We start from the raw sequence: 24,251 nt of genomic DNA on the forward strand, positions 1-24,251 counted from the left end.
GGCAGATGCTTACTAGTAGCGAGGGTTTATAACCCTCGCTACTGCTACTTACTAGTAGCGCGGGTTTTTACCCCTCGCTACTACTAAGTTGATAGTATTAGCGCGGGTTTTTAACCCTCGCTACTACTAAGCTGTTTCTACCGTGCCCTCGGGGACATTGCCATAGTAGTAGCGAGGGGTATAAACCCGCGCTACTACTAAGTTGATAGTAGTAGAGTGGTTTTATACCCCTTGCTACTACTAAGTATGAGGTAGGTGAAGTCCCCATATCCTCGGCCGAATCCCTCCTCTCTCCCTCACTCTCCCCCTTTCTCCATAGGCTCTCCCATGGTGCTGCACACCTCCTCCTCCATGGCACCCAACGAGTTCACCTCCTCGCGTCACGTGCCTCATCGTACATGGCGCCAAAAGAGGGAGGCCTCCTCGCGCGGCCGGCGTCCCGGAGCTCGCCGGTCTTCCCCGCATCTCCGTGCCACCACGTCGGACCACCTCACCGCCGGCGACGAGCCCCAGTGCGCCCTCCATCTCATTCCTTTCTTCCTTGTTTGTCCTTTTCCCTCTCCACGCCCCTCCGATTTTACTCACCTCCCATGCCCATGCCTGCGCAGGTCGTCGACATGGCCAACGAGGAGCTCTCTGCCTTAGCCGTGAAGAGGACCCTCACACCGTCGTCTTTCTCTCCTCTGCACTGGATCTGGTCCCTCTACAACAGCCGTCGCTGGGTCTAGTCTCCGCTGCCCATCCGCACCTCCGGCGACCTTTGTCATCGCTGGATCGAACCATTGACACCATTGATAGCACGCACGGGGTTGAGAATTTTTTGGTTTTTGAAATTAATAGTAGTAGCGCGGGTCACAGTCACGCGCTACAGATAGTTAGTAGTAGCGCGTGTCGAACCCGCGCTACTACTAACACACGTACTAGTAGCGCGGGATGCACCGCGCTACTACTACTAGTTAGCTGTAGCGCCGTAATAGTAGCGCAGGCACCCGCGCTACCACTAGCTTTTAGCCAGTGCTACTACTAGCTTTTAAGTCGCGCTACTACTAGGCTTTTTCCTAGTAGTGAACATACAACAGTATGTGCTTGATTACTACTCTATTGCAAGGTTCAAAGCCACATATGCGTATGCCTTTCCTGCTATGGAGGGAAAACAACAATGGGACATGGTGGACCCTGGATTCAAGCTTTGCGCTCCAGTTCTGAAGAGAGCAGAAGGTAGACCAAGGAAAAGTCGAATCAGACCTCGTTGCGAAGGAGCTGGACTTGGAGCGAGGAAGCGTAAGTGCACAAGGTGTGGTGGGTCTGGTTATTTTGGTAAGTATTTGTTGGAAATATGCCCTAGAGGCAATAATAAATTGGTTATTATTATATTTCCTTATTCATGATAATCGTTTATTATCCATGCTAGAATTGTATTGATAGGAAACTCAGATACATGTGTGGATACATAGACAACACCATGTCCCTAGTAAGCCTCTAGTTGACTAGCTCGTTGATCAATAGATGGTTACGGTTTCCTGACCATGGACATTGGATGTCGTTGATAACGGGATCACATCATTAGGAGAATGATGTGATGGACAAGACCCAATCCTAAGCATAGCACAAGATCGTGTAGTTCGTATGCTAAAGCTTTTCTAATGTCAAGTATCATTTCCTTAGACCATGAGATTGTGCAACTCCCGGATACCGTAGGAATACTTTGGGTGTGCCAAATGTCACAACGTAACTGGGTGACTATAAAGGTACACTACAGGTATCTCCGAAAGTGTCTGTTGGGTTGGCACGAATCGAGACTGGGATTTGTCACTCCGTGTGACGGAGAGGTATCTCTGGGCCCACTCGGTAGGACATCATCATAATGTGCACAATGTGATCAAGGAGTTGATCACGGGATGATGTGTTACGAAACGAGTAAAGAGACTTGCCGGTAACGAGATTGAACAAGGTATCGGGATACCGACGATCGAATCTCGGGCAAGTACAATACCGCTAGACAAAGGGAATTGTATACGGGATTGATCGAATCCTTGACATCGTGGTTCATCCGATGAGATCATCATGGAACATGTGGGAACCAACATGGGTATCCAGATCCCGCTGTTGGTTATTGACCGGAGAACGTCTCGGTCATGTCTGCATGGTTCCCGAACCCGTAGGGTCTACACACTTAAGGTTCGATGGCGCTAGGGTTATAAAGTAAGTTTGTATGTGGTTACCGAATGTTGTTAGGAGTCCCGGATGAGATCCCGGACGTCACGAGGAGTTCCGGAATGGTCCGGAGGTAAAGATTTATATATGGGAAGTCCTGTTTTGGTCACCGGAAAAGTTTCGGGGTTTATCGGTAACGTACCGGGACCACCGGGAGGGTCCCGGGGGTCCACCAAGTGGGGCCACCAGCCCCGGAGGGCTTCATGGGCCAAGTGTGGAAGGGGACCAGCCCCAGGTGGGCTGGTGCGCCCCCCCACAAGGGCCCAAGGCGCAAGGGAGAGGAGAAGGGGGCAAACCCTAGGGCAGATGGGCCCTAAGGCCCATCCTGGTGCGCCTCCCTCTCCCCCTCCCCCTTGGCCACCCCCCTTAGATGGGATCTAGGCTGGCCGCCACCCCTAGGGGTGGAAACCCTAAAGGGGGCGCAGCCCCTCCCCTTCCCCTATATATAGTTGAGGTTTGGGCTGCTCATAACACGCGAGTTCCTCTCCTCTATATGACGCAGCCCTGCATTTCTCCTTCCTCCTCTCCCGCGGTGCTTGGCGAAGCCCTGCGGGATAGCCACGCTCCTCCATCACCACCACGCCATTGTGCTGCTGCTGGATGGAGTCTTCCTCAACCTCTCCCTCTCTCCTTGCTGGATCAAGGCATGGGAGACGTCGTCGGGCTGTACGTGTGTTGAACGCGGAGGTGCCGTCCGTTCGGCACTAGGATCTCCGGTGATTTGGATCACGACGAGTACGACTCCTTCAACCCCGTTCTCTTGAACGCTTCCGCATAGCGATCTACAAGGGTATGTAGATGCACTCTCCTTCCCCTCGTTGCTGGTTTCTCCATAGATAGATCTTGGTGACACGTAGGAAAATTTTGAATTTCTGCTACGTTACCCAACAGTATTGTGATAACACAGTAGATCCAGCGTCCGGAGAGAGTTTCGATGAAGGCTTTGATGAAAATGTTGGTCAGCAGCCGGTTTCCTCAACATATGATGAAAATTATGGTCAACAACCGGTTGCATCAGATGAGGATTTTGACGAGGTTCCAAATGATGATGGTCAAGAGCCACATGATTTTGACGATGATCCAAAATATCCTCCAAATGATGATTCAAGTGAGGCTCCAAATGGTGATCCAAGTGAGGCTCCAAATGGTGATCCAAGTGAGGCTCCAAATGGTGACCAACCTTCTGTTGTTGTGAGTTCTGCTAGGTATGTAAATCTTGCAAATACTATTGTACATTTATCACTTAACGTGATCTCATTATCTTTTATGTTTTGCATAGCTCTGTGGTAGGTTTGAAGAAGACGAGCAAGGTACCGATAACCAAGAGGAGAAGATAAGAAGCAATGAGCACAAGCTGCACGAGGAGCAAAATGATGGCAAGAAGCTCAAGGAACAGACAGAAGCCCCAACGCTATTTATGAATAATTATGAAACATTATGAATAATATTGTATTTCTGTTGAATGATGTTGGACCTATGTTAGAACTATGTTTGAATGATGTTGGACCTGTGTTAGAACTTCAAATTTGACATGCTATATGGATGTAGGAATTCCTTTTTTTGATTTTTTAAATTTGTTTTGCTCATTTGAATTCTGGTCAAACTTAACTTTGACCAAGATTTAAACAAGTCTAAAACATCAAAAATGAAAAACTAAGCCTGTATCCTTCTTAGTCACTCCAAAATGAAGCTGTGGTGAGGCTTTTGAATTTTTCACGAAAAATGTGCTAAAAAAGAGGGGTCCAAAGGTAGGGTAAACGTCCTCATTTCTAAGCAAGGTTTTTTTTCAACCTTGTCTAAATCAGCCAAATAACTTTCCTACACATATTCTATATATACAGACTAAGTGCAATGGTTTTTCCATTTTTTTGATTTTTTTAATTTGTTTTGGTCATTTGAATTCTGGTCAAACTTAACTTTGACCAAGATTTAAACAAGTCTAAAACATCAAAAATGAAAAACTAAGCCTGGATCCTTCTTAGTCACTCCAAAATGAAGCCATGGTGAGGTTTTTGAAATTTTCATGAAAAATGTGCTAAAAAAGAGGGGTCCAAAGGTAGGGTAAATGGCCTCATTTCTAAGCAAGGTTTTTTTCCGACCTTGTCTAAATCAGCCAAATAACTTTCCTACACATATATTCTATATATACAGACTATGTGCATTGGGTTTTCCATTTTTTGATTTTTTAAATTTGATTTGCTCATTTGAATTCGGGTCAAACTTAACTTTGACCAAGATTTAAACAAGTCTAAAATATCAAAATGAAAAATTAAGCCTGGATCCTTCTTAGTCACTCCAAAATGAAGCTGTGGTGAGTTTTTTGAAATTTTCATGTTCATTTCCTCAAGACACTTCTCTTCACTTCATACAAGAGAGTTTTAGATACTTGAGATATAACATATATAAGACACATGAAATTTTCATTTAAATGTATGTAAACCTTGTTATCAACTTAAATCATTAGTACATGATATAAGAAGACTATGTGCACAGGTTTTTCATTTTTCTGTTTTTTATTTAATTTATTATGCTCATTTCAAATCTGGTCAAACCTATCTTTGACTGCTCCAAACCCCTCCCAAACCCCGCTAACCCTTGCGCTGAACAAGGACTGTCCATCTAACCCTAGCGACGATCAAGGACCGTCGATCTAACCCTTCTAGAATGAATCTGCGGGGAGGAGGGGGCGATCCGCGAGATGCAATCTGATTGGCTGGGAGATTGTCTTTTCTCAACAAGTACCGGGCGCGCTGGATGGACCGTTGGGCTGTCTCGCTGCCCATCGGTCTGAGACTGCAGTTAATAGCCCGCCTCAGCCTTTCCAGGCCTGCATGCATGGGAAGGGCGGTGACGTGGGTTTGCATGCGCGGGAGGCGGACGTGCATGCATGCGAGCGAGGCGAGCTAGGCGAGCTAGGTGGCCATGCATGTATTGATTCAGAGTTAGGCCACTGTTTCAGATTACGGCAGTGGTTCAGATTACGGCAGCAAGTCAGATGCACGCGCCCAGTCAAAGAGCTTTCCTATGCAGTGATTTACACACGCACCCATGCATCGTTTCCGTGCAAAAATTTAAGGGTTCCAAAACGTAACGGATACACACACGTGTCCGGATTCACACACGCACTGTTTTCATCCCTTCTCTCTTCCTCTCCCACCCACAGGCCTATAAATGGGGTGCCTCTCTTTCTCTCCCACTCACCACCCAAAAGCCAGATCCATTCTCTCCAACTTCAAACACCCAAGCGACCGAGCCCTCTCCAAGCGACCAAGTGAAGATGCAGTACAACGGGCCGACCTTCCTTCGTCCGCCTGTCGTGCCGGAGCTGCGCTACCCACTGGGCGTGCTCGTGGAGAGGGAGCTCCGTGTGTGGGCGACTTCAAGGTGGAGGGGGTTCGTCAAGCTCACCCGCGCTTTTCTCAGAGCCGGCTATGCCCACCTCCCACGGGGCTTGCCTAGGATGTTCACCCTCAACGAGGTTCGTGACCGCGGCGGCATCCTCCTACTGCTCATGGTCACCTTCACCAACAAGTTTGACGCGCGCGAGCTTCTCGGCCAAGTCTTTTGGTGGGGCTGCGAGTCCATCTTCTTCACGGTGTACAACATCTTCACCAACTACGAGAGCATCTTCCCCACTCCAGGCCAGATGCACTCCCTTCCCTATGACGACGATGAGGAGGAGGAGATGTGAAGTTGAAGACGGTGTTGAAGGGGCGCGCGGCCAAGGTGGAAGAAGGAGGTCAACATGAAGATGTTCAAGAAGGGGTGCGATCCCGGAGTCAAGCTCGTCATGTTTTAGTTTTATCGTTTTTATTTTGTTGCTTTTCTATGTCGTGTGTGCCGTGCCGTGTCGTGTCGTGTCCGTGAGCTTATTTATGGGTACCCTTCTATGTAAGGGTACAGTGTGTTGCATCTTATCTATCCAAGTTATTATGTGTGTTTAAAAATGTCCATGCCCAAACATATCATTTCTTGCCTAAACCAAGTCATGAACTCATGCAAATTTATTCCCTTTAAATCCTAAACCAAGTGCCACTCTAACCAAAATCATGTGGCAGTGCAAACATACATTTTCAACCCTACAAAATTTCAGTGCAAAACAAAGGAAAACCACTCTCACGCGTGTGCAAACATTCAGTACAAACAAACGGTCTCACTATGTATACATTCCTTCCCTACCCATATCAAAGTCTTTCCATCTGTCCTAGTGGTTACCAGCGCAGCCCTGAACGCCACAAACCCACGCGGTCCTGGGTTTGAGTCCCCAGCCGCACCAAATTTTTGTGCATTTTCCACCCTTCATTTTTAGACAAATTATTTTTTTCTCAATGTAATGCCCTTAAAAAATGTTCATTAATTTTGGCACCAGGTGTAAACCTCTACCGGAGCTGAGGCACATTTTCCATGACATTTTGGTCTTTGATTTAAATCACGGTGTATTTGAATTGGAGTAATTAAATTGCTATTAAATATTTAACAGCTCCAAAAAAATTCTAAAATTAATTGTTTGGCTCTGGAATAATTCAATTACCTTCCACAAAAAGTTTCAACATTATGATTTACCGCCTAAATTAAACCAGAACAGAAAACAAAAAAAACACGCAAGAGAACCACCGAATGGGCCTAATTGGATGCAGTTGGCCCATTAGTCTAGCCGACACTCGGCTCTACGCTCTGAATTTGGCCCACGGAGAAACCTTTTTTTGACAGAAAGGCAGAGAAGAGAGTTGCATTTCATTGATCAAAAGTTTCTGAATTCCTCATTTCTTCTCTTTTTTTCAACATATTTAATTGTTGGTCACTTCTTCTCTTTTTTTCAACATTTAAACAACTTTGACCAACATTTAAACTAGGTGAATTTCTCATACAATTTCAAGCTTACAAATTCCTTCATAATTCATGCATTTCCATACATTTTCAACATTACAACCAGTGCGATTACCATACCTACAAATGCCCAAAAGTAATTGCAAATGGGTATTGGTATTTGTGCTTGATCTTCAAGCTTCCTAACCTTCTTCTTCAACATCCTAAGCTCAACAACTAGCTCTCTGTCAGTGCGTGCTTCGCCCTCCATCTCTTCTTCCGGAGCTCGTGCTGCGGCCACTGCCATTCGTGATAGCATGCGCAACCATTCTTCATGCTCTTCTTGCAGTTCATTCATCAGAGTCTTGGGCAGAGCATCGACCCAAATAAAGAAGCATTTCACCTGCATGAATGCCAAACAGATCAACCCATTGCTCAAAGATCCCGACCATGAAAATGGTGCAATTGCCCCGATTCTTACCCCATTCTCGCTGCACATGTAGAACGGACGATTCTGGTTCCTCGGTGTGTGAGAAACCCTCCGATCAACGCCCGCCCGACACCGCGGACAGACGAAGATAGACATGTCCACACACGCCCGGCTCTGCATCCGCGAGGTGGCGTGGGAGCTTGAGGAAGACATGGAGCTCGGAGCCGAAGGGGATCTCAACGCCGCCGCGCCCTCCACAGCTAGCTTCCCACCACCGTGCTGTCTTTCTCTCTCTCTCTCTTTCTCTCTCTCTCTCTCTCTCGCCGTGGTCACCGCCGTGCTCTCTGTCGCCATGGTCACCGCCGCTGTCTTTCGCCCGCTTATATAGCACACCCGCAATGGCTCTCTGCTGGGTCCCACAAGCCACACGTGCAACGGTCTGATCGTCTAGGGCATCTCTGCCGCCTGGTCCCACCTGTAAGGGCCGAGTCAAAAGGTTGACCTGACGGAGACGGCAGAGTTCACGAAACGAGTTGGTGCGCACGGACTAGGGGCAAAACTGAGCACGATTCGCATCTGAGGGCAAAACTGAGCACATGAACACCACTAAGGGTAAAAGGATAATTAACCCTATATATTTTGTGTGTACCACTTTAAGTTTATTTGCACACTAATCCAAAACATAACATTTATGTAACTTTAGCTTTCGTGATGACGAATGGGGAATCAATGATTCTATGAAGTGGCATGTCTCGAGCATGAGACGAGGTCAAAAGTTATAAAACACGATTGAGGAGGGTAATTAACACACCACCTTGGGTGTGTGCATCTTAATTATGCAGAGGTCGGGTGAAATGCTTAATTTTTTTTAAGTAATAAAGTGCTCCTTCTCCAAAAAAATTAACAAATCAGCGGACATTCTCGTACCTTTACTACTTACTCCCTCAGATCCAAAATAATTTAATATATTTTTTTGAAAGGAGGATGACCCCCGGCAAATAATTGAATCTATAGGTTCTCTTAACTCAAACATGTTTCTTCTTCCATGTATTCTTTATTTCCTTTTCCTCTTCTTTTCTGTGTTCAGTCTTTTGGAGGAAGGGACGCAGCCGGAAGGGGGAGATTTGTGAAGGGTGAGTCTTTGAGTGAAAGGCAATAAGTTTGATCAAGTCTATTAAAAAACAAAATCGCTGCACAAAACATTTAAAAGCGATTGTGTTTTTTAGCTCCTCAGATGTTATTTTTGGATGGAATTTTGGAAGAGCCTCAAACACTTGATAGAGTTTGATATCGCAAAAATTCAGAGTTTTTGGATTTTGTTTGATACCCTTTTCTCAGCTTTTTTGCTAACTTGGGTGTAGTACACCTGAGAATAGAAAATCGAATCTCGTTAATTAGCCCCCTCAAAAGCGTTGTATGTCTTTTGACCCCATCTAAACTCATGCTCAAGACCTGCCACAACATAGAATCATGGATTCACTATTAGTCGTCTTGAAATCTAATGTTACAAGAAGTCTTATGTGCATTTAATGTTTGGATTAGTGTGCGTATAAACTGAAAGTGTTATACACACAATATATATGTTAGAATATTAGGCAATTTTGTGAATAATTCCAGTAAATAATTCATGACTAGAACACTAATTAGCAGGCAACACCGTAGCATACTAGATGAACATGAAAATATGCACAACATCGCACATGTAACGACAACTACAATTCTAGACATGACTAGATCACGACAGACACACTGTTTGTTAGTAGTGTAGTGTGGCCTAACGATCGGTTGTTGACAGTGTTGAACACAATGAGTAGTGTCGCATGACTTGGACGGAATACGACCCATGGTAATGAACTTGAGCAATGGCACAGAGCGCTTTTCCTAATTCGTCCTGCAACAACATGCGACCTGGCAACATCTGCACCAGACGAGCTTAGGTCTTGCCGGCGAGGCTCACAGCACCACCTGCAGCTGTGGGCGATCAGATGTGCCTGAGACAAATCGAACCGCCGCCGCCATGGGGGCCCACAACCCAAAACCACCACGCTACCCACCGCTACCGACGCCACAAATGCTCCCACCCTTTCGCTGCAGCACTACTTAGGGGCAGCGTCCCACGCCACTGCCCACCAAACGGTGAGGAGAGGCTACCCCTGCGTAGCCATCACTTATCGGGTTTAGTAGCAACGGGAGGGGACGAGATCGCCGGTGGGTACACCCCCCTCCCGGCCCATCGCTCGTGGGAGCTAGCTGGGGGCGAGGGGGATTTTGTTTTTCCTTTCACCGTCCAATGATCCATATTCATTTTCTCATTTTTGGACCTAAATATAAAATTCTATTATTGTGGTCTACCAAAGATGCCCCCCACTCATGAAGCAAATCCCGATGGAGTACGATCTATTGAGCTCGGTAGTTTGCTACGTCTCTATTGGAGCAATAATTGCCTCCTTATGTTTTGGAGATTGTTGTCATAAACAGTGATGGACTAATGTGTTTGCTAGTGCACAGAGAGTAACAAGTCCCTAAAGTCATCAGGAGTTCAGTACAAACTCCAAAGATAATCTCCTGCCAGGCAGCAAAGATTATCACCAAAGATTATGTATGTCAAAAGTGAACCCCAAAATTGTTTACGTGAAGCAATTGGTTCGGTGCCTATCCAAAGAAATTGATTGCAGCCGGGAAGTTTTGAAGACGAAGCGAAGACGTAGTATCTGTTTCATAGTTCATCTTTCTCTTTCTTGAGTCATAGGACCACCGTATTATTGAGGGGTATAGCATCTGATGCTAAACCCGAATCCTATGTGAGATGAGAGATATCTCTTTGTGTTCCAAATAAATACTTGTCAGCAAAATACAGAGTTCTTCTTCACTACGAGAGATTTGATTCGGACCAAGGAGTTAGCATTACTTGCTCTGCAAGAAATGTTATCGTTGTGCTAAAAAAATCCGACAGTTAGATATGTGTCGGTTGGAGATTGGCTTAGTGGTCATGTCCAAAATTCTTTTCCCATCGGAAAGACCGCGACTATAAATAGCCCACCCCATCCAACATGCACAGTTGGTTGCTCTGTGTGATTCTGAGAAGATTGAGTGAGCACCATCTCACCTGAGTGATTTGAGTTTAAAATCCACCGAGAGAAAAACCCAGAGCCCAAAAAAATTAGATAGTGGTATAGCATCACTAGAATCTATGTCTAGTACGCTTCACCTATTACTCTTGAGAGTTGCGAACTCTCTAGATGGTTAGGTGTCAAATTCTTCAGTGACCAAGAGTAATTGTGGTTCACGAAGAAGTCTGTAAACATTCAGAGATCATGAGTGATCGACATTGATTGATGAATCAGTTGTCGAGGAGAATAGGACGAAGAGAGTTTATCTTGTTCAATCATGAACACCTTCAACTAGACATAGTCCTTTTGCAGAAGGGCGAACTGGCCTACCAAATTGTCTGTCGCCATCGAGCATCACCGGTTACCTCTAGACTCAATTTACATTTGACTACATGATGCATGTTAAGTTTCGGTTAAGTGTTTGCTTTTGATGCATGCCTCGGTTCTCACTCGCTAGTTAATATTCACTCTCTGTTTACTGTTTATCTGCTGCTGTGTTATGAGAGATTTGAAGTTTTCAAAAAAAATTTAAATCTCCCATTCACCCCCTCCCCATAGACATACTTCGTTCTTACACTCTCCTCCTTCCCTATATCTTTCATCCCTCTCCTCCGCAAGCTCGGTAGGTAGATATCTGTCTTTTCCTTTTCCTTTCCTTCTATATCCTCTCGTTATCTTGGTTTTTCTAATGGAGCAGCCGCCTCCTATATAGGTTATTTTCAGGCAACCACTAGAGGTTCATGTTGACATCTGAGCCGGTGGTATGTGGGGCAATATGTTAGGGCTAACAATTAGCCATGCCGTCGTTGCAAATTGGCACCGATGCTTATTTTGATAATTTTTTTGCGGCTGTGATAGGCAGCACCTTCATGTCCTCCTAATGGAACCCACATCCTAGTAAACTAAAGCAGAAAATCTGATTACATATCCCTAGGATAAAGACACTAACAGCTATACAAAAGTACCATATAAAAGAAAAATATCCGGAAGATTCTTACGGATACTAATTAACTTGATGATGTTTGCCATGGTGTGGTTTACTCTATGTGCTCCACTTAAATTATCTGCCCCGTGCGAAGCGACTTCGTGGATGCCAGCCAGCTAGACCAAAGAAGTAGAAGTCAAAAGCCACTTAAGAATCATCATAAGACCTCTACAATCCGCAGACAACTAATTAACTAATTGACTACAAACTCTCATTTCCTCAATCCCAGCCTGTATATAAAAGCATCCAAAGACCTCTACAATCCACAGACAACTAATTAACTACAACTCTAATAATCATAATGCTAGATTGCATATATAAGCATCCAAAGACCTCTACAATCACAGTAGTTGCACTTTGAGATATGGGCATTTTTGTTCCTCAATACATAGCTTTGTGTGGAGTTACACTTGTGATTGGATGGCTTGTACAGTGGGTATACAAATGGATTAACCCGGTTTGCAACGGGGTTCTTCCTCCTGGCTCCATGGGATTCCCTGTGATTGGTGAGACCTTGGACTTCTTAAAGGCAAGCCCTTCCCTAGACATCCCTGACTTCTACAAACTAAGGATGAAAAGGTACCGCTTGAATGGAGATCGATCCATGTTATACTATTGCTTGTCATGTTTTTTCATTGCAAGAAATCATATGCTCGAAAACAAGTAACTCTGTGGTTACTGCTTGCTCAGGTACGGCCCGATTTTCAAGACAAGCTTGCTGGGGCAGCGTGTGGTTATTTCAACCAACCCGGAGATGAATCGGTTTATCCTCCAGCAGGAAGACACATTGTTCCGTATTTGGTTCCCCCGGGCACTGGCAAAAATATTCGGGGAGAAGAGCCTGGAAGCCTTCCATGGCAAAACCCACAAGTTCATCCGAAGATGCGCCCACACGCTGTTGGGTATCCAGACTCTCAAAGATGTGCTCCTTCCTGAGATGGAGGCCGCTGTGAGAGAGCGCCTTGCCGCATGGGCCACCAAGCCGAGCGTCGATGTGCGCAGCGGTGCGCCCGACGTAAGTGCACACACACATGCCTTGGTTACCATCCCATTTCTTCTTCCTGCCCTACTTGCACGAAATTTTATAAGTTGCTCGATCCTGCATCTACATACCTTGTATGAGAGCAAGTTAATGCTAGCTAGATACTGTCGTCGTTGCAGCTTCTGTTTGAGCTGGTGATGAAGAAGTGCCTTGGTTTTGATTCCACCAAGTCGGGACAACTGCGGAGCACGTTTGATGTGCTTTTCACAGAGCTCTTATCCTTTCCGATATATTTTCCCGGGACATCATTTTACCGATGCATGCAGGTACATACATGCACAAATTAATTTTTGGATTTCGCTAAAAATCTTATGTCAGATTTTCAATCATGTCATGGCAAATTACATGGTCGTGGCATGGCGATTCCCTTCAGCAAGCATGCCAAATTCTTGCCATGTTCAGTTTTTGCTAGGATTTGCCATGCTCGCCGAAAGGAATTCTCATGCCGTAACAACATAATTTGTCATAGAAAATGTTCGATTTGCGATGTTTAAAAATCTGACATCTGAATTTTAACATTCTCATTTCCCCCCTTCCTTTTTTCCAAGATCAAGGGCCGGGGCCATTGTCCCTTCACCATAAATTAGAGGGCGGATATATATTTTGAGTTTTGGTTTTGATTGACAAACGTGGATTAAACTGCCCCTAAAGGTAATTAACAGTTGATATGCTTTGCGCGTGCAGGCAAGGAAAATTGTGCAGAAGACAGTCCGGGACACGTTGGCAGAGAGGTTAAGTGCACCAAGGAATAAACATGGCGACCTCCTTGACATAATTATCGAAGAGCTGCGGGCTGAAAGAGACATCACTAAGTGAGAATTTGGCTGTTGATATTGTCTCAGCGTTGTTGTTCGGCAGCGTCTTCACGCTATCAGGAGTCATCGCTGTAGCATTCAAGTCACTCCATGACAACCCAGACGTTGTCCATGCCCTCGAGGTTCGTTGTGTTAATTTCATGGTAGTACTACTATATACTCATTCCGTCTCAAAATAAGTGCTGTATAAATTTATACTAAATCAGCGGCACTTACTTTGGGTCGGAGGGAGTATAATGCATTAGTTTTTGGTTAGCAGATGTAGATGAAAAAAGTTCATGCTATATGATAGCAATTAGCAACGATGATATATAATTTAACGTAAATATCTTTTATGGGAAGATCATGAGAGCAAAAGAATCGAGTGTACCTGGTCAAATCAGCCCACAAATCACAAGTCTAATAAACCAAAATAACATATTAGATTAGCAAGATGGCGTATGTGTTGGACCTGGTTTCAACATTTGTCATTAGTTTTTGGTTAGCAGATGTAGATGAAAAAAGTAGTGATACCATGCATGTGGGCTGCACTTGGCTGACGGCTTTCTTATACTACTGTACAGGCCTACTTTGCAAAGTGGGGACAAGATGGCATAGTTGACCTTAAACATGAACTCGAGCAGGTGCTCATGTTTATCTCAAGTCGGTGCCTACTTGGATATGAGGTTCGAGACATGATGCTGGAAGAAGGATACTCATTATTCCATGACCTTGCAAACGGATTGAACTTTCTCAGTTTCTTGTTCCCATATACTCCAACCCCGAGAAACCGCCGACGAGACTAGGCACACATCAGGCTGAAAGAAAGATTCACTGCAACCATCAGGTCACGTAGAAGCTCCGGCCGAGTCGAGGAGGATACACTGCAGAGGTTGATGAATTCCAAGTATAAAGACGGTCGCTTTACAACCGAAGCAGAAATTTCTGGCATGATCATGGGCCTTGTCGTTGCCGGACACATCTCAAGCACTAGCACTAGTACATGGACCGGAGCTTGCATGTTGAGCAACACCAAGTTCTTAATAGCTCCATGGAGGAGCAAAAACATATCATTAGCATGTACAAGAACCAAATAGGCTACGAAGCCTTGTCGGAGATGGATACCCTGCATAGATGCATCAAGGAGGCAATTAGAATGCACACATCAGCACCAGTTTTAGTTTGCAAGGCACATACGAAATTCAGGGTGCATACCAAGGAAGGCGAGGAATATGACATACCTAGGGGGCATAACATTCTAGTCCCTACTGCACTCAACAATAAGCTAACACACATTTACAGTGACCCTCATTTGTATGACCCGGATTGGTTTGGCCCTGGAAGAGAGGAGGACAAAGTTGGTGGCAAGTACTCTTTCACAACATTTGGTGGTGGAAGGCATGTTTGCCCTGGCATGGCCTTGGCATACCTACAAATTAAGGTGATATGGAGCCATTTGTTAAGAAATTTTGAGCTCAAGCTAATATCTTCATTCCCTAAGGCTGATGGGAGCAAGATGAACCAAGAGCCTAAAGGAAAAGTAATGATAAGTTATGAGCGACATCAGCTTATGTGATGCTAGTTGTTGTTAAAGTAGTAATGTTTATCTACCTATTTTTCTGTTTGCATTCAAGTATTTTTCATGTGCGAATTATGTGTAATCGTTCGCATATATTTTCATGTGTGGCGCCACATACCAGCGACAGAGGAGACCAAATTTGACATCGCCAAGAGTCGATTGCCCCTAGTTAGTATTAATTTAAAGAATTTGGGTATGGAAAGGTTCGTCCCGAAGAAGGTTTTCCTGCTGTCTCCAAATTCAGTTAGAGTTGTTTCATTTTACTCCAAGTTGTAATTGCTTTATAAGCCATCCCTAGAGTTGTTTCTGATGTGCCCAGGGGAACCTATCCATGACCGGTCATAAATCGCAAATTGCAAATAGATGCGTGCAAGGCAAACTTCCACACCTTGCACGAGGTCCATGGAGAATTATAAGACATATCAAACCGCAAATTATATGAAGAGGTGCTTGGAAACTTATAAGACATTTTAAAATTATCGATAGTCTTTTTCTTTTCTTTTAGTAGCATTCTGACTGCACGGCCACTTGAACCAAATCACATAGGGCATATGTAAATAAACTTTTAGACCAAAGCAGTCTGAAATAGAGGAAGGGAGTAGTTAGTAGTAATATTATAGGGAGTAGATAAACTAGCGGCAGTAGTATTACTCCGAGCCTTTGTGAACAACTTTATGATAGTCTATTAGAAGAATGTATTTTTTTGCGAGAATATCAATGTTTCTTCACTGGCTCTCTGCGATTCACTTTTGCAAATGAATAAAGCTTGCATGGAATGTGCAGGTATCGTCCCAACATCTGCTAGATTTCCACTATTATCTATGGCTGTGTGCATCGTGTGATGCATAACCCGGGGGATACCATCCTTTTCGGAAAAAAGATTTCCACTATTATCTACAACCTAGCTAGGTGTGTGTACCTTGCTCGAATTGGTAACTATGTTCAGAAACCAAAATCATTAATCTATGTCTTCCAAACCTTTTTTCGGGGGAAGGGGAAGCTGGAGAAGTAGCCCATGACCACGACCGACGCCTGTGCCGGCTCCAGCTCCACCCTGAAACTGAGTTCCGCCCGCACGTTGAAGGCCCAGGACACCATGGGGCATCGGCCACCGCCATAAGCCGGAGAGGAAGGATGGCCGAGCTTTCGCCGCCGCCTAGAGACGTCACCAGGGGGATCCGCCCGAGCCGAGCGCCGCTGCCCAGCCGCGAGGGCCCGACTGGGTGGGAGCAGCCCACCACCTCCGCTGCCGCGCCGCCCCCACCAGAGAACCACGGCGAGAGGGCCGCCCGCGACCCGGTCAACCGTGACCCGCGATGCCGGAAGCACCGCCGCCAACGCCACCACCGGCCCGCACCACCACCATGCTGCCCGCCGCTCGGCGCCACGCCACCATCGCCGGCCTGCTCAAGAGCGGCGTCGCGCTGCCACGCCCTGCCGCGAGATCTGACCCGCGACTAACTCCACGTGCGGGGGACGAAGAGGCCCCGCCGCCGCCGGCGACGACCGAGGCGAAGGAGGAGGAGAGGGGGTGCGGCGGTGGCGATCTGAAGCCCTCCCCGACGCCTTCGCGGGTAGCGGCGGGGGAGGGGAGAAGGGGGGTTGTAGATTCCACCGCTATACAGGTATTCGATACTCCCTTTCCTAGATACATTCATTCGAGGGACATATTTTTTTAGACGAAGGAAGTAGTAAAATGTCTATACTTGGTTGATGGTACCGCTTGGGAATTCTTGCAGATTTTAGTTATATCACGCGTAGTTAAAACTTGCCTATTCACAATCCTTCAGCTGCCGCAGATGATGCATGGGTATTGCAATAAATAGGCCAACTATAAACTGAATTGTTGATTAGGTTTTGAGTTTTGAGTTTATTTTGGAACTACTCATTGTGAGGAAAAGGAAGAGAAAAACATGCCAGTTTCATCATGATTAGGCTCTTAGAGCATTTCCAACAGCCGCGCTAAACAAGCACCGCGCCGCAAATTTACCCATTTTAGCACGCGCAACCCGGCGGGTGGCTCCAGCGGACGCGCAATAACTGCGCGCGCAGTATAAGGAGTTGGGCGCGCGGTCGGATTCGCTATCTCGCGAGGTGTATTTGGGGCGCCCGCTTCCGCGCGCCGCACACTCGAGCGCTCGCGCCGCACTCTCTATTCTCCGCCTCCTATGCCCCGCGCGTGCCGGCGCCGGTGAACTGCACCCATGGACGCACGCGCTAGCACCCCGCTCACCCCATCCTATAGCCGCGACCCCTCCACCGCCGCCGCCGCCGCAAACCCTAACCCGGGTGGCGGCCTTGCCTCCGCCGGAGCTCCTCCGACCATCGGCCTCGCGCGCGTCCTCTTCATGCCGTCGTGGATGAGCTCGGTGGCGGGTGTCGTCGCGCCGGCGCCGGCCCGAGCCGCCGCCCCCTCCTCGAAGCTCCCCAATGCGGCGCGGCCAAAGAAGGGCAAGACATCGGCGAAGAAGAACAAGGCGGCGGACGGCTCCGGCACCTCGAAGGCGAGGAGGAAGAAGCTTGTAGGGCGTGTGACGGGCGCGGCGGCTACCGAAGCGCCGGCGAGCTCACTCATTGAGCCAGCGGCCGACGCGCACACCATGTCCAACGAAATGCCCCCAAGGTAAAAAAAATTCCAACTTTTCTTTTTTTGTTATTTTTTCAATGCATTCATATAGATAGCTTATTTGCATTGTTCAAAAAACTTTGTAGTCTCAATGATGATGCATACATGTCAACTATGGGTGTTGGCTCCAACAATTCGCATTGGTCTCAAACCAATGACATGCATTCCGAAGACCATGAGTTCGAGGTGGACGAGGAGGGTGAGGGCATTGTCGACGCACCGAAAGGAAGAGCGGGCAATTACACCAACGCCGATGACATCTTACTATGCAATACTTGGTTGCAAGTGTCGAGGGATCCATTCGTTGGAGGTGATCAAAGTAGAGATGCTTATTGGGGGCGGATGAAAGAACACTTTGATGTTCACAACGTGAGTGGAATTGACCGCTCCGAGAGATCACTTCGGTCCTGATGGTCGACAATCAACTCGGATTGTCAAAGGTGGGCGGCTTGTCAAAAGGCGGTTGACAAGTTGAACCCAAGTGGCACAAATGAGGACGATGGAGTAAGTGGCATTTCATACATGTTCATCATACTTGTTGTTGGTGCTAACTTGCTTTGTTTTCATGTAGTACAACATTGCGCAAAACTCGTTCAAAGAAGAGGAGAGGAAAACCAAGAAGGGGAAGATCAAGAAAGGAAGGGTCTTTACCTTGCCCCGTTGCTATAACGTGTTGAAGGATGATGAGAAATGGAAGAAGCGTGAAGATTTGGATGATTTGCATTTGAGCAACAAACGCAAGCGAACAATTGAGTTGGATGATGATGATGAGGAGGATGATGCATCAAGTGATGACGGCAAGAGAAGCCCCACACCCAACTCGGTTTTATACTCGAAGCCAAAGCGACCGGATGGGTGCAAGAAAGACAAAACCGAAAAGAAGAAGAGGAAAGGAGATGATGAGCTCAAAAATGCTATGGAAGCTATAGTGAAGGCAAGAAAAGAAGCCAACGAGGTGAAGAAAATGGCAAGGGCCCAAGATGCCGCGACCGAGGAGAGGAGGTTGGCGGCCGAGGAGAGGAGGGTGGCGGCCGAGGAGAGGAATGTGGCTTTGGAGAAGAGGGAGGTGAGCAATGAGGAGCGAACAAGATTGTTGGAATGGGAGAAGCACTTGTTCTTCTTGGACACATCTATCCTCAATGAGGCGCAAAAGGACTTTGTCAATCTTTCTCGTAAAGAAGTCTTGATCCAAAAAAGAGCGATGGTTCGTGCAATGGGTGGCGGTGGCCTCGACGCCATGGGTGGCATGGGTGGCTTCGGAGGTACCGTGGGTGGTTTAGGTGCCATGGGAGGCATGGTGGCTTTGGAGCACCCCCCGACGCTATGGCCGCCATGGGAGGCATGAGTTTTGCTTTTCTCATGGGAGGCATAGGTGCACCTCCGGCCGCCATGGGCGGAATGTCTTTCGATGTGCCTCCTCACACACATTCCCATGAAGATGCCGTTGAAGATTTTGCCAACACCGTCGGAGCTTCACGTGATGCGGTGCGCGATGAGGAGAGGGAGGAAGATTCATCTTCGGAGACGGAAGAATCGTCTTCTGAAGATGAGGACGAAGACGAGGATGAGGATTGATGTGTCTTTCATTTGTGTCTTGAACTTGGTTTGTATTTTGAACTTGGTTGGATGAACTTGTGGGCATGATTTTGAGTTTGTGGGCATGAACTTTTATTCATCAACTTGTTTGTGTGAAATTTTATATGTCATGTTCATTGCATTTTGAATGTTTCAAATTTATTTTGTGTCAAAAATGCCATATATACAATGCCCCGACGAGTCTCGCGCGCTGCATTTTTTTACGCGCTGCATTTTAGCGCGGCTATTGGAGGCAGCGCCGGCGGTCGTGCAAAACCAGACGAACGGCGCGCGGCAAACTAGTTTTTTATGCGCGCCGCGAAGCGCGGCTGTTGAAGATGCTCTTAGCGTGGTGAAATGGTTGGACATGTTGTCTAATTAGGCTCCGTCGGTAATCGTTGACTATGTGGTAAACATTAACATGCCTGGTTTGGTCGTCGATTTTTCAAAAGCATATGACCTAGATATACATATTTTGGGAGCTCTCTGCACACGCATCTTATTTGTTATTGTTGCTTCGATAAATGATGTACATGTATAAAAACCAATAAAATAAAATGCACTTTATTTCCTTACAACAGGAAAATTCGGATTTTTAATGGAGGACCATCCCGGCCTCTCCATCAAGTGATGCACACGACCATTCGTATTTGCGAGTGTCGGCATCTTTGCGGAGTGCATTTCGTATTTGCCGAGTGTGGACGTCTTTGTGGACTGCATTTCGTCGGGCACTCAGACAAACAAGGTCTTTGCCTAGCACCATGCACGGGTTGTGCTCTTCTCGCTTACTCTCTTATACGTACAGTTTTTGGATTCACTCAACACGGGAAACGGAAAACGGAAAACGTACCGCTGTGCAGTAGGTGGAACTTATCACTTTACTGTATCACGCGTTGTTGCGTTGGAATTCAACCATGCTGCTGCTGCATGCATGCATGCATGCATCTCTCTCTCTCTCTCGGTTGTCCAGAAATCAGAAATCCGTCCGTTTTGGTGAAATAATTCATGCCGCAGGAGTAACTTAGCTGAAGCGGGCAGCCATCTTCGGGGTGTAGATCGAGAGCATTAGCTAGTTGCTAATCGACTAGCTACCTTAATTAGTTGATGCATGTTTGGTTGCTATATTCATTTTTTGGGCCTAAATCTTGGGTATTCCGGGGAATACCCACGAAGACCCCGGCGCCGCCGCTGCTAATGTCATGCATATGACACTAGTCAAAGTTACTACCTTCATAGTGTAAAGTAATATAGTACCAGTGTCATAGATGACTTCATTTATTAGCTTGTAGACTCATCCTTTTTCGGGAAGCGCTATGTTACAGTAATATATTATGTTATTTTAAACACCTCTCGCCTTATTAACTATATGCCACATAAACAAAATTTTCTTGAAATGCGCTATATTATATCTAAATTACTCCCCTAGCCTTATGAAAACGCTAAATCAATCAGGCAATGTAAAGAGTTTTCTTTTTTTTAGACACCAGCACACTGGGCCTAGAGTAGAGAGGCCGCCACCTCATCCCTGGTCGCCAGTGGTTTGAAGTGTACGCGTGTGTGTCCTGTATGTGTGGCTGTCGTGTGTTCCTCGGCATATGTATGTGTGCGGTTTTTGTGCTTTTGTGTTTCTTGTTTTGTGTGCATGCACGTTATGTGTGCGTGGGCGTGCACGGTATGTGTTCATCCCCAAATTTAAGGACACGTTTGGTTACCTGCATTTTTTTTTACACTTTGCATACTTAGACCCATCTAAACCTGGTTGAGCTAATGCAGGCAAAAAAATAACATCTGCATGTTGATTGGTTGTCTGCATTGCATCAAGACCTAGATGGTGACCTGTCGTTTGGCTGCCTGCATTTATGCTTCAGGGGTGAGCAGATGCAAAACACAACTGTTTGGCTGCGTGCAAGTAGATGTTCTGCTCACCTCTTTCAAATGTGGTGGCCTTACCACCCCTTTTGTAGCACTTTATAGCCGACAACACACAGTCAGATCACACAATAACAACAATAATAGCAAGAGCAACATAGCAAGAACAGGCAGATCAGAATATACTACTACACTTAAGTTTAAAACGGCGGGGCATCCCATGCCCCTGCTGGAACCCAGGTTTCTAAGCCCTCGGAAAAATGTAGACAAGTTTAGCAACAAAAGAGACGATCAAAATTCAGTTCAGACCTAACCTAGTTCATACTTCAGACGATCTAGACAAAGAGAACCAAGAGGGCATGACAGATGTCGCCGACGCAGCTATGCTTCGAGCACTGGACCCTGTAGATGTTGGAGGTGTTGGCGTTGTAGATCTGCACCTTCAAGTCCAGCCCGGAGAGCTGAAGGACGAGCAGGTCATAGGGGACGATCCCGTGTCGTGGTCCCAGCCTCGCCCAAGCACCATGTGCCCCTTGAAGATCTTTAGCTTGACCCGAAACTCGCACAACTTGTTGGCAAAGAGGCTGACGACGCGAGGAGGGTTGTCGACCATCCATTGCTTCATCCTCGGCCTAAAGGCAGCCGGGTTGACCAGCATGGCGATGTCCTCTTGGTCCTTGATCTGCACGTAGAACCTGATCGGCACTCGTGCACCCTCCTCATGGCCTATCCTCGGCCTCCTGCTAGTGCCCGGCGAGCTCATGGTGGCCACCCTGCCCGGAACCTCCTCCCTCCCCAGTTAGCAATTTGTGGGGATGAGGTCCTCGGCAGCCTTAGTGTTGACAACGACATGTGCTCCTCCGCCTGCATCCTACTCTGTCTTCATTGTCCTGTTAGTTAAGTAGGCAACAGTTAGCAAAGTAGTGATGATGATTGGCATTGATCATTTGCAATTGTTGTTGATTAGTGGCAGTTACATTTGAGTGGTGCTATGATCAGATCACAACACTTCACAAGTGCAAATGTCAATGATCAGTGCTACCATCAGATCATAACAGCTGTCAAATGCACATGCTCAAATTTGTCATGCTACTAATTTTGGCATTCAGGTTTGTCTGTCCTACTAGCATGCACATGCATTGTCCTACGCTGATCATGCAATCACGTAACACCTAATGATCATGCACACACACATCAATCTAGCAACATGCACAAAGAACACCACCAAAATAGTAAGAACACACTATGCAGTAGCATTGTAGCCAGTATCAATGTGACATGAACAGGCCAATCTACCATGAGTACCCTAGGCAGTATCAATGTGGCAAGAATAGCAACAAATGCATTAATCTGGCATGACTAAGGCAGCAACATTCTCATCTACGCAGTACCAACATCTGCATTGCTCTGATTCAACCAAAATGTAATAGATTCCAATCGAATCTGATCGAATCCAATCCAATCCAGTGTGAACAATCAAATCTAGCATTGCCCTAACCATTACTCAAAGTACTCTAAGAACCCTAATTACGAACTCATCTACAAGGGGAACAAGAGGAAGGGTTTTAATATTTCGCTTGTGGACGCATATATCGATTGATAAAATAGATGGTTACAACAATTCATAGGAGGACACGGGGAGTGCGTATTAAAAGTTGGGGAAGCAGAAGCATTACAACATTTCGCTTGTGGACACTTATGACCGTTAAAAGAGAGGGTTACAACACTTTGCTTGTGGACACAGATATCAACCACTAAAAGAGAGGGTTACAAAATTCTGCAAGCAGACACATATATCATCCACCAAAAGAGAGGGTTATAACAATTCACAGATAGACACAGAGAGTGGGCCTGGGTGTTAAAAAAGTGGGAAGCGTAAGCGTTACAACATTCTGTTTGTAGACATAGAGATCGACCGTCAAAAGAGAGGGTTACAACAATCTGCAGGTGGACACAAAAGGTGATCATTAAAAGAGAGGTGGAGTGGAAGGGTTTCAACATTTCGCTTGTGGACACAGATATTGGCCATTAAAAGAGAGGGTTACAATAGTTCAAATGCGAACACAGAGAGTGGCCATAGATAGAGGGGGAAGCAGAAGTGTTACAAACTTTTGCTTGTGGACAAAGATATCGACCATTAAAGGATAGGGTTACAACAATTCACAGGGCATTAAAACATTTCTCTGTGGATACAGAGATCGACTAGTAGAAGAGAGTGCTACAACAATTAGTAGGCGAACAACGTGTGTTAAAAGAGGGGAGGTGGGAGGTTTTCAACATTTCGCTTGTGGATGTAGATATTGACCGTGAAAAGAGAGGGTTACAACAGTTCACAGACGGACACAAAGAGTGGGCATTAAAAGTGGGCCAAGTAGAAGTGTTACAACATTTCTCTTGTGGACACAAATATTGACTATTAAAAAGAGAAGGTTACACCAATTCACATGCGGACATAAATATTGTCCAATTTAAAAGAGGGTTGCAACAATTCGGAGGTAGGCATAGAGTGGGCATTAAAGAGGGGGAAACAGGAACGTTACAACATTTCACTTGTCGACACAAAGATCGATCGTTAAAAGAGAGGATTGCAAAAATCCACAGGCAGAGACAAAAAGCATGCGTAAAAAGGGAGTCGGAAGGGTTTCAACATTTCTCTTGTGGAGACAAAGATCGACTGTTAAAGAGAGAGGGTTACGACAATCCGCAGGCGGACACGGAGAGCGTGCGTTAAAAGAGGGGGAAGCAAAGGTGTTATGACATTTCTCTTGTGGATAGAGATACCGGCCATTGAAATACAGGGTAAGTATAACATTTCATAGGCGTACACAGAGTGGGTGTTAAAAGAGGGAGAAGCAGAAGCATTAGAACATTTCTCTTGTGGACAGAGATGTCGACTGTTAAGAGAGAGGGTTACAAGAATTTGCAGGGGGACACGGAGAGGTGGCATTAAAAGAGGGGGGAGCAGAGGCATTACCACATTTCTCTTGTGGATAGAGATATCAACAGTTGAAAGAGAGGGTTAAAATAATTCATAGGCAGACAACGAGAGTTGGCGTTAAATGAAGGAAATATGCCCTAGAGGCAATAATAAAGTTGTTATTTATATTTCCTTATATCATGATAAATGTTTATTATTCATGCTAGAATTGTATTAACCGTAAACTTAATACATGTGTGAATACATAGACAAACAGAGTATCACTAGTTTGCCTCTACTTGAC

At 46.0% G+C, this 24,251-nt stretch overlaps 1 protein-coding gene and 1 pseudogene across 2 annotated transcripts; one reads left to right on the top strand and one right to left on the bottom strand.

Moving 5' to 3' along the window:
* Positions 1–12,032: 12,032 nt before the first annotated feature.
* LOC125534874 (cytochrome P450 87A3-like) lies at positions 12,033–13,403 on the top strand. The gene is made up of 3 exons (XM_087524881.1): positions 12,033–12,124; positions 12,236–12,560; positions 13,272–13,403. The coding sequence occupies exons 1-3, from the start codon at positions 12,033–12,035 to the stop codon at positions 13,401–13,403; spliced, it is 549 nt and encodes a 182-aa protein (XP_087381007.1).
* A 490-nt stretch (positions 13,404–13,893) lies between these two features.
* On the bottom strand, positions 13,894–17,166 carry LOC147974038 (uncharacterized; annotated as a pseudogene). Its single transcript, XR_015603631.1, has 3 exons — positions 17,158–17,166; positions 15,939–16,577; positions 13,894–14,507 (listed from the first exon to the last, which is right to left on the bottom strand). The product of XR_015603631.1 is annotated as an uncharacterized LOC147974038 (transcript).
* Positions 17,167–24,251: the final 7,085 nt, after the last annotated feature.

This window comes from Triticum urartu, chromosome 5A (assembly GCF_056163025.1).
Source record: "Triticum urartu cultivar PI428250 chromosome 5A, HENAU_Tu73, whole genome shotgun sequence".
Classification (NCBI taxonomy): domain Eukaryota; kingdom Viridiplantae; phylum Streptophyta; class Magnoliopsida; order Poales; family Poaceae; genus Triticum; species Triticum urartu.

What these genes read in the sequence shown, in the direction of transcription:
- LOC125534874 (XM_087524881.1), top strand. Translation starts at nt 12,033, where the DNA reads ATGGGATTCCCTGTGATTGGTGAGACCTTGGACTTCTTAAAGGCAAGC. An exon ending in TACAAACTAAGGATGAAAAG is followed by an intron (nt 12,125 to 12,235) that starts GTACCGCTTGAA and finishes CTGCTTGCTCAG; the next exon opens with GTACGGCCCGATTTTCAAGA. An exon ending in TGCGCAGCGGTGCGCCCGAC is followed by an intron (nt 12,561 to 13,271) that starts GTAAGTGCACAC and finishes TTGCGCGTGCAG; the next exon opens with GCAAGGAAAATTGTGCAGAA.